The 11,724-nt window shown below is 34.2% G+C and overlaps 1 protein-coding gene across 1 annotated transcript; it reads left to right on the top strand.

The window, feature by feature from the left end:
- Nucleotides 1–9,733: 9,733 nt before the first annotated feature.
- LOC119672986 (transcription initiation factor TFIID subunit 12) lies at nt 9,734–11,196 on the top strand. Its single transcript, XM_038084177.1, has one exon. It carries the CDS (start codon nt 9,734–9,736, stop codon nt 11,111–11,113), a length of 1,380 nt encoding a protein of 459 aa, XP_037940105.1. The 3' UTR covers nt 11,114–11,196.
- Nucleotides 11,197–11,724: the final 528 nt, after the last annotated feature.

Below are 11,724 nucleotides of genomic sequence, written 5' to 3'. Positions count from 1 at the left end.
TTGAATCCAACTATTAGCAGCTAGCCTCACAACCGACTTAAGCAAGTCAAGAAATGGATGCGGTCCACAAAGTATCGTATTGAAATCGATTTTTGCAAGTTCGTTTACAACTTCTTTTTCTGAAATGCTGCAATGGCGAGGAACCTATTAAAGGGTTATTATTTAATGTAAATATGTTATATATATTATTTTATTGTTTTTCAAGAAACAAATATGCCGTTCTACAATTGTAGAGTTCAAATAAAAGGTGTTTTCTGTCTTACAACTAATGTCGGTTGTTATAAGAAATTACGCGCAAGTGAAAATGAAATTCTTAGGAAATAGTCGAGGTAATTAAATTTTCCTTTTACAGTTCTCATCTACTGAAACATATACAATAAGATACAAGATATATTTTATGACTTTATGTAGAACAAGTGCAGTAACGCGCAGAGGATGGTGTGGGTTATCTACGAGATGAGATCAAGTGAAATGAAACAATTTGTGGGGAGAATAATTAAAAACGAAATAGTTAAATGGCGACAACGTTGCCAACCTTAAACACTTTGTTGTGGGACTAATTAACTACTGCACGGAATTCATTCATATTTTAATGGCATACGTCTTATGTACAACGAAGCTTCCAAAGTTAGTCCTTTGGCGTAACCGTTTCAACTAAATTGTGCTACTTTAGTAGATAATCTTAGCACTTTCTTACACATTTTTATTGTTTGGGGCTTCCACTTGCAGTAAGAAGGAATATGCAAGAAAACAAAAGCAGAAACGTATTTAAGCAATCATTCTTGGCAATATCATCTTCAAGACATCTTCTAAATAGTGTTTTCCTTTTTTTACTCTTCATTCGTCACTAAATGTAATCATCTTAAAGCTAATTTCACGCCTCTTTGATTATCTCGACATATCCTTGTATTTCTTTTAACTGTCAACATTTTTGGCGTTGTTGTTTTAACTGATTAGAGCTAAAGTTACTTCGACATGGTGACATATTTAACGCCAATACGAAAAATTGATGTATTGACGATGACGATACGTAGTACTCTTGTCACCCTCTTCCTCTACTTGCTTCGGCCATATTTACACCATAGTTCCCAACTAAACTGTCAATATTTATGTGAAAACTGATGTCAGGGGTAGATAAATCACGTTGATACATATCTGTAAATATCGAAAAGGACTTTATATAAAAATATATTATTCCCAACATTTAACCGTAAATAAAAAAATTAACTTATAAATTCTTACAAATTACAACTAAATTGTATTGATATATCTCACATATGAACGTCACGTGTTACTATTTAGCAGAGAATGGAGCACACGTGACATACGGCTATATAAAAATGCAATAACGTAACTCAGGAACTCAGTACTAGCACCAGTATTGAATTGTGATAAAAAACAATAAATTAAAAATAAAATAGAAATTTAAAAATAATATAATTTGTCTGTCCATTAAATAATTCCATTATTCGAAATCTATTGAATTATGTAATTATTAAAAAGCACAATTAACTGCATTCTATAAGGCCGATAATACCATAAATAAAATATAATTAAAATCTCTGATTCTATATCAGACATACATCAAGGCTTTTGATAAATCTTAAATTCAAGAATATCAGTCAAGTCACTATTTTTCTTTATACTTATAAACCTATCCGACCCCTTTTTTGATAATAGTAGTACTATGTCGTAGTCTTTGTCTTGCATTTTACAAAATCTACAGCTCTTAGCACCTATCCATCTACTAAAGGATAGGTTCTATTTTGCGATTTAGTTGTTATTTTGAAAAATTGTTCGCAAGATCTTCGGTTCTCTACAGATTACCTGCGACTACCGTATCCGAATGAAATGAAACCATATGCGTCAAGCCGAACTCTGATAACACGTTGTTATGGTTTATAAAATAAGTAATTAAGTATAACCAACAGTAGGATGTAACAGTGCAGAAGTAAAGATCTGTTTAGACTAAGAAAAGTATCAGCATTTTTCTTTTGGATGTGTACGAGTGTAAGCTTGAGTACTGGAAAAAGCATAGACTGTCTTATTATTATGAAAGGGATTAATCTATACGGCTATATATAAAAACAATGTATTACGGATTATTTATATATAAATACCTTAATATTATCCTTCCTCGATGGCATTCACATAAGTAGAATAGGAACGATAGCTGCACAGTTTGGCAAGCATTTTAACACACAATAGTTTATCGGTACAGAACAAAAGTATTTGAAATCCTAAGATATAAAAAGTAAAATCCTTCTTTAGTTATAAATCGATTGTAAGCAAAGGTTATATTAGGCTTGTTAGAATGTTTGTACTTTATTAAAGGACATTGGCGACCACATAAACATTACCTTCATCAAGAAATCAGTTTATTGATACTAATTAATTTACCTATGCATATAGCCTGTCTGCTATATATTCACAAAGAGTTTTTGCGTATCCAGCTTTTATTTACTAATAAAGTAGTGTTGGAATTTGTAGAAAAACAATCATTTCCGACAAAAATAATAAGTAATAATAATAATCATAATAATTCTTGTGTAATTATCTGAGTGCTAAACACAACTTAAAACATTATCTATAGTAAACAAAAAATAAGGGGGAATAGCGGAATGCCCCAGGCTTCGTGTCAAAAGTAACCCTCAAATATATGTATATAACGCTACACTGCATTTGTAAAAATGTGTTTGGAATGTAGAAAATGATGGTTTTTTATAAATACACTATATATAGATGGAACGGCTTTTTTCAGTATATATAGAAAAAAATAAAAACCACCGTGTAAGACTTTACCATTAAAATCAACTTACGGGAATGATATTTTAGAAAGAAACAGAGCACTCAGATCGTGAAGGTCCTATTTTACTGTGAATGTATTTAAGATATACTATATTACAAAAAAATTCTGATTGTTTTGAAAAAGCGAGAAGTTCGATTCACAACGTCGAACTCAAGAACGTATTTGTCTACGTCTTGTAACAGCAGGAAAATATTCCACGGTATCATCATTCTCCAAACAAAGTGAAAATAAACTATTGTCCGCGAGGTTAAGCCAAAAGAGATGTTTGTCGCATATAGTGTGACCAGTGATTAGACGAAACATAGTCTACAATCCTTACGATATAGAGTCACAAGAAAACCTGCTGCTTTTCTAATGATTTTCAAATAAGACCAATATGGTGTGTTCAGGATGATTTTGCCCTTTAGTCCTTAATAACTAATATTTTAACTTAAAACTGGTTTATAAATGGAAAAGATATTTTATAAATGAACATTGTTTGTTAACCACTAAATTTATTCGTACCATAAGAGGATACCTATAAACATTTTTTCATTTGGATCAGATTATTTATTAATTTTTCTCTTTAATGTAAAAATTAAGATATTATTTTGACAAACAATTGGACTTAGATTCAATTTTTTTTGTTATATATAAAACCTTGTCATCCAAACGTGATCTATATAGATCAGTTCCAAATTTTCTTATGAACAAATATATTCTATACAATTTCAAGCTTCTCCTTTTCTTTTACTGGTTGTAAATCTTAATTAATAATACTTAAATAATTTTTTTTCTTTTGCAAACAAATATTTTCTAAGGTTAGGTTAAAATATTATGGTAACCATAGGGATTAACTTAGATATGTTAAGCATTTATGTGTTCATATAGGTTGAACAGATGGCCTAGTATATCAAAACCTACTTAAGCACGATAAATGGCCCACTTTTATAAATGGTCATTTAAGTCTTGAAGGATCGATAACTATATTGAATATGCTCTTCAAATGAAATTATTACTGAGTAAGGTCCCCAAATTGGAGGTCATCAGAATGTTTGACAACCATCACGTGTATGTGATGTTTGCGTTCAGTAATAGCAAAGCAGATATAAAAATATTTTCTAGTCTTCCTCACAGCTTCCTCACAGAATAATTTAGGAGACTATTTAAGTTACAAAGTGAATGTACAAAAAGGCTAATATCTATGTGAGCAACTCAATGGTAAATTAAATTTTAAAGCTCATTTCTTCATATTTAGTAGGTATCGCATATCTTTAAGAGATATCCGCATAACATTGATCTTTTGTATTTTATATTAATGAGTAAATATATATGCAGGCATCCGTATGCAATCTGGACACGTTCCGATAAAAGGAAATGCAAAATTCTCATTGAGATACCCTGTAGAGATATCAATCTTTTGGTAGGTTTACTTACAGATCACTGTAAACTAGGGAACTATGCTAGAAGATTAGGTCTCCCTTTCAATCAAATATGTCGCAGCTGTGGGAAAGACAATGAGAGTACCTCTCATCTACTATGTTTTTGCTCAGCTCATGCAGGGCGGTGATTCAATACTTTAGGAGCACCCTTTCTTGAGGATCTCGACCAATTACAGAACTTGACACTAAATGCATTTTAGGCTTCCCTGAAGGTTCTATGTGGTTTTAAACCCTGAGTTTTTCCTATATATACGGTAGCCCAATGGGCTAATAGGCCTAAATGGATCCACTAGGAATCCCCGGTATAACCTAACTTGACCTAAATCGTCTCATAAGACTCTGCGTAAGTTGATCTTATGCATATCGATTTTGTATTTTAAATATTATAACTGGGCTCATTGGCTACTCAAGAAAATTAATCACAACAGTTTTCGTTCTTCTTTTGGCTATTAGAATATAGTTTTTTTTTTTTTGAAGATTAGAATTTCTAGTTTAAAGAGATTAAAAAAATGTGCATATTTTTAAATATTTTTTTCTAATTGTATAAATTTTTTTTAATTGTCAGCAACATATTTTCGCACTGCTTAAATGCAGCAAAGTTCAATAAAACACATTGTTCGAGTAGCAAAAATAATAATATATGAAATGGCCATTTTAGTCTCGTAAATTTAAATAAACTAAACAATATTTTTAATTAAATGCAAATGTCGAAGGCAATCATGTGTTAAATATTAAAATGAGCAGCAGCAGCAGCAGCAGCGGCAGCGCCAACAACAACAACAACACACACAATAACTAACAATGAACGAGGAAAAAATTACGGAATAATAATTAAAATTAAAATCAGAGTTAATGCGAAATATTGCACCAACACAAACCAGGCGCAAACTATCGCAATCAAAATAAATATTTTAATTTTAATTTTAATTTATATGCAACTCATATGTGGCATGTGAGCAATTAGCACCTGAAAATATGTAAAAATTAAGCAAAGACACAAAAAACGGACGGCAAAAAAATAAACAAAAAACAAACAAAAAAAACACAAATGGAACATTACACAAAAACAATGGAGAAATAATTTAAATAAAATGTGCAAGTAGTATCCTGTAAGCTGGAGCGTGTACTCAACACACACACACACACACACACAAATCACACATGCGGGAGATGGCACATAAGGATAACAAATGGTCGGACGCGCGTTGGACACATAAGCATAACGTTCACATAATAAAATTCGCACATATTTCGCACAACATGAAAACAGAAAGCATATCCTGCGCAGCAATGCAACAATAACAACAATAGCAACAGCTTCCAGCTCCCAGTGCCCAGCGCCCAGCGCCCAGCGCCCAACAGTTAGCAAAAAATGTTGCATAAATTTCTGAATTGTAACACATCCGCTGCCTGGGCAGCAAGTGCCGACCCGACCCGACCAAAACCCTAAAACCCATACACAAGCACGACGGACATTGTACAAAATCTTTTGCCATTCAACACAAACAGGATGTTATCCTTTTTATGTACTCCATACTGTACATTGCGCTTCATACCTCCAGTGCGCTCCAGTAAGAGTAAACCCCGTAACCGCCAAACTCCCACTTGGTTGGTTGGGAAGAAAATCATATTGTATCCTATTGTGCCGAATATGTGTATTGGACAATGTGACAGGATATGACCAGCGCACAATATGATAATTCTACGCGCAGCATTCAACAAAAATCAAACAATGGAACACATGCACACAATCTAACAAACCAAAACAAAGAAGACAAGACCAGAAATAAAATAGACTACGAAAAACAAATAAAAAAAAAACAACAAAACAAATGCAATACCAGCAACAACATGAATCGACAAAAACAACCTGTTCGCAAACACTTGCATAACCAGAAGCAAGGACATCGCACGTCGCACGTCGCACATCGCACATCGCACACTCCATATTTCATGTTCGAAACATACTACCGCACTCAACTTGTGAAGCAACTGAGAACGAGCGTCGGAGAGGACATTCACAGAAGCAAGAGAACAAATCAAAGAGAACAGCTAATTTTGCTCCGCCCATTGTGCGAAACCACCTCAACATGCGGTTTGAGGCATTTATTATTATATTTAACCTTATTCGGAGGGTTGCAGTCCTTACTATACATTGTATGTCCTTATGTTCACATTTTATTACAATGGACGAAATTGACTAAAATTTAAACAAATTGCAGACTTAACAACACCGCGTTATCGAATCTCACAATGGTTACAGGCTCTATCTCTTACGGGGAGGTATGCAGATCTGAGGCCAATTATTGCTTAGTCTGTTGAAGTGATAAACAATAATCTAGTCAAGGCGTGAAGACGGGTTTTGAAAATACCTCTAGTTAAGAAAGAGTAAAAGTGCTCAAGTTCACTGGCTCAAATAGCTTCAAAATGATAATGTTTACACTTAGACTTATCCAACCTCTTTAGCTTATGTTCATATGGATTTGGTAAAGAAAATGGCACATATCACAACATATATTTCGAGTTAAGGAGAATGGTCTTTATATAGCATTACACAATATGCAAGACTATGCAAGATATTGAAGGAACACCAACAAAATTTCTTATTATAGCAGTACTCATATCAATGAGTGCAGTCCATCGTACTTATAAGCATTTTTGAATAATATCCAAACAATACGGTTAGGAAGAGATAGGAAGCAAAACTCTTTAAGTGGAATTCTGAAGCACACTATGGACTATGTTGGAGTTAAAATATCAGATAAAATGATATCAAAAGTTCAAGACATCACTTATTAATGAGATTTAATAAAACAATGATAACATGCGTGAGGATACCGTTTTCATTCAAAAAAAGATAAAAAGATAATGGCATAACTCAATGGAGAAACGATATCAATTTGTTAATTCCGAAAGATTGAGGTGAATCCAACATATAGCGATATCGCTGGAAAATTATAAATCCGCAATCATGAAGTACAAAAAAAGAAAGGAACAACTACTGAGATGGTGTAAGGAAACATAGAGTCTCTTTAGAGTGAAAGACTATTATGAAAGCTAATTGCTTTGCTTAAATCTCACCATGGAATATAGAACCAAATGATGATGATGAAGAATCCCTAAAATAAAACAACGTTTGTATCTACATACACAAAAGTTATAAATAGCATTTTGATATAGTATTTTAGAATAGTATTTTAGAACTTTTTTAATGAAATATGTACAGAATATTACTAGAGGAGAGGGAATGGTTTTGAGTTATACTTGAAAGAGTCCTGATTGTTTATTTTAACAAATAGATTGATTATATTTTGATAGATCGAAAATGAAAATTTTTAATTGTATTTAAACCTTAGGATATTATTATTAACAAAAGACTTAAATCACGCCAAAAAGATAACTACGTCAGATATATAGCGCAAATTAAATGGAAAAACAATCCAATTAACATTTAAAATTCAATAGAATTCAATTATCAGCTAAACAAAGGAAATATAACGGCAAAACAATGTTGTGAGTGTATTGGGTCATTTTGTTGTGTTAAATGAAATAAACTTAAATGTCGATCTCATCTTCACATCTCGACATATCATATCTTGACATATAAGCAAGTGATTAGATCAGACGCTGTCAGTTGGAACATTTGTAAATGCTATCAGGTGAACATCGTTGAAGCAAGTCTTTACAAGCAAGGTAAGTATTTATCATCTTACTTTCCTGTTGTTACAATATTTAATTTTTCTTAGAAGACTTTCATTTCTAATATTGTGGGAAATGATCGCGCTGGCGAGCTTGCTAGGCTAGGCGGCTCTTCTACGGATACCCCTATTTCGATCCCTGCCCCTGTCAGCTACGGGCATAGGCTGATTTGTGACCATTTTTTGCGACAGGCAAATAGTGAGTGGACCCTTACTGTCTCAGCAGCCAGGTCAAGGGCTACTTGGCCCATCTATTCCAACTATAGAACCTCTGACTTAATCTGTAGAAATAAATCTGAGGTTTCTAAGCTAATATCTGTCTTTACAGGTCACTGGTTCATAGCACGGCATGGAGCTAGACTTGGCCTTCCCTGTGGTACCTCATGTAGTGCGTGTCTACCAATACTTGAAGAAATGACACCAGAACACCTGATGTGTTTTCGTCCAGGTCTGGCCAGAACTAGGTTTAAGTTTCTAGGGGCCCCTTTCTTCAACTCACTTAGCGATATCTCCAGTATCAGCATTAGCCAGATTCTTGCCTTTGTTAATGCCTCTGGTTGGTTCTAGTTTGACCCTCTATCTACTTCCTATTACGAGGTTTTTGTGAATTCCAAACGGCTTTCATCCTTAGCTATTTGAGGAGGATTCGTCTTCTCTCCACCACAACTAACTAACTAACTAACTAGAAGACTTTAACTTATCAGGACTCGTCAGAGCTAGAGCCAGTTGATATGAAGAAGCCAAGCCAAGCTCATATTAATCTCGGATGAGTGTTGTTTTCTCTTATGGTAGCAATATACGTCACATAGTTGTCCGATTCCGATATTTTTTGAAAGGCTTTAATAAAAATAATTATATTTCAAACAAAAAAAAATTAGTTATTGCAAAAATTTATATAAATTCAAGTTATTATTTATATTATGTTAGATTACACTATTTATTTTTATTTCTTCATAATTTTCAATGACTTCATATAATTAAGAATATCTATATTTATTTAAACTAATTTAATATATTTTATATTAAAACAATGATAAAAAAGTAAGAAGATGGAAATAGTTTATCTCCACTGTAACTGCTTTAAAAGGAAAAAACTATACGTATGTAAACTTTCGAAAGTTCTAGCCAACCAGTGCCATGCAATGATCTCACTCTCCCGTCCTATAAGTATAGCAGGGAAAAAATATTTCTTTCCATAGAATATGTTGTTAACTTCGAAAACAGATGCGTAGCTTCCAACAAAAAAAGTGTGCGAGAGCAGCCATCAGGATGCATTTCGGTGTTGTTACACATAATAGGGCTGCTAGCTCATACACTGAACATAAGGGTTGGTGACTGCTGCTGGCTGCTGGGTGCTGTGGTTATATGGACTTTCTTCTTTAGATTTTCAATGCCTCAATTCCAAATAGAATTTGCACAGATGTGCGAGTATTTCGAGTTTTGAATGCAACAATATGAAACGAAATCCAACTAGAAATAAATTGAAGTTGGTGGTGTCCTTGCCGAGATGCTGTGGCAGTACTTAAAGAGGAACAGATTGCTGCAGAGCAGCAGTCTTTGGTTAGAACTTAAAAGTGACGGAACTAAATCACGGCGTATTTGAAAATATTAAAATCAGGTGTAATTAATTCCAATTGACTTATGTAAAAACAAAATGAATCTGAAATTGAAAGACCAATATTAATAACTCAATACATATTAGTATATGAAATAGTGTTATAGTGAAGCTTATTAACTAAATTTTTAAAAGAAAAATTAAACATCGGAATTGTTTCAATATTCTCAATAAAGTTACATTAAATTAAATGAACATGATCATGGATAATTCCCATCATCAACATCAGCACACTATTCCACTTGTGCAAAACTCACCAACGCGTGCTAACTTACATGTATCAACAACACCACCCACACCGCTTAGCCCTGCACATAATAACAACAATGATACAGCAATATCACCGCACACATCACCCGTCGGCAAAACAACTCTAAAACGTTCTTTTGATGTAGCCTTTCTGATGATGCCTGATGAACGCATCAAACAAAAGCAAGCTGAGAAACAGGCACGTCTTTCAGAAATCATTCTTGAACGCCATCAGTATCCAACAGACTTGTCTCCGCGTAGTCAACAGCTATTACAGCAGCAACAACAACTACATCACTTACATGAACAAAATGAGATAGTCAATTTTCAAGAAGCACGTCGTTATGCACAGATAACTTTACGCTCCCCACGCATCTATGACGATCCCACCGTTGTTATACCAACCGTAAATAGCACAACTCCTGAGCCCGAAGCTCTACCAATGAAAAGCGCCTTTACTAAAGTTGCATCTACACGCTTGGAGTCACCAATACAACCTGCACCACCATTAAGTCCCGATCAATTAAGTTGTCCATCAATGAGTCCGCCAATGTCAACAACTCCACCGCGAACTAATAGTGACAACGGAAGACTTTCTAATGGCAGCGCTAACTCTATATCACCATGTCTCAATCCGAATATTGTCTATCAAAATTTTCGGGCAGATTACCAATTCAATGGACCGTTTCAGTCAGTGAACCAAGTACAAGCTCTGCAAGCACAACGCCTGAAGCAGCAATTTTTGTACCGCCCACCAATGAATGTAACCAGTGCACCTAATTCCAACACCATTTCAATGTCGGGTGGTCCAGTAAATGCACCATCGCCACCAGATTTTTTGCCCGGTTACGCTGCCTTTCCATTTCCACCCACCGCTGCAACTCATCCATTCGCTGCTGTTGCACCACCAGAGCTGCCTCGCATCGTACAAAACCCTGCTGCTGCTGCTATATTATCCACATTGATACCACCAACATTGGCATCCACATTCACACTAACTGCACAAAATGTCTGCGCCAAATGCAACATCAGCTTCCGCATGACCAGCGATCTCGTCTACCACATGCGCTCGCATCACAAAAGTGAGGTAGCGACTGATCCGAATAGACGCAAACGCGAGGAAAAACTCAAGTGTCCTGTTTGTCAAGAAAGTTTTCGCGAACGTCATCATCTCACGCGACACATGACAGCCCATCAAGACAAAGAAAGCGATCAAAATCCTATAGCGAACGGTACTCACAATAACAACAATGAACTTTTGAATATGAACTCCAATAATGGCCGCCATCACATGTCACGCATATCGAGCGCATCCAAATGATCGAAGCATTTCTTCGGATATTATTAAAAAGATATCTGAAATCGGTGCATATTATTCTAGTTGTTTTGGACAAAGTAGGGGCAAAGTCCATCTTAAGACATTACTTGTGATAATTATTTAAAATATTATTTTTTTACTTTATTAATTATATCATATAATTTTATTATAGTGCAATTTTATGTTTCCAATTTTCCGTGATTTTATTAGAAGCTAAAAATATTTTAAAAATGTAAACGTAGTTAGTCCTTAGTAAGAAAATTTTCGCTCTTAATGTAAATCATCAAAGATATAGTATACCAATAAATAATGTAATCGTATTAAAGTTAAAAATAAAATACTATTTAAATGTTATTGTAAAATTTAAATTCTATTATTTTGATATTTATGAAATATAAATTGTTGAATTAAGAACTTAAACAGATTTATATAACTACGGATGTCAACGGATCAACGGATTCCAGTCCTGTACTCTAATTATCGCTTAGAACGTATAATTCAAAGGGAATAATACATATTGTAAAAGTGTGCGGCTTTGGTTTGGGCCAGAAGGAATATGCTGAGGAGTGAACTTTTGACTGCACCTATTATAACGAAACTCCTTAACGAAACGC

This window comes from Teleopsis dalmanni, chromosome 1 (genome assembly GCF_002237135.1).
Source record: "Teleopsis dalmanni isolate 2A chromosome 1, ASM223713v2, whole genome shotgun sequence".
Classification (NCBI taxonomy): domain Eukaryota; kingdom Metazoa; phylum Arthropoda; class Insecta; order Diptera; family Diopsidae; genus Teleopsis; species Teleopsis dalmanni.
Note: the sequence above shows the minus strand (reverse complement) of the source record. Positions and strands in the feature narration are given on the sequence as shown.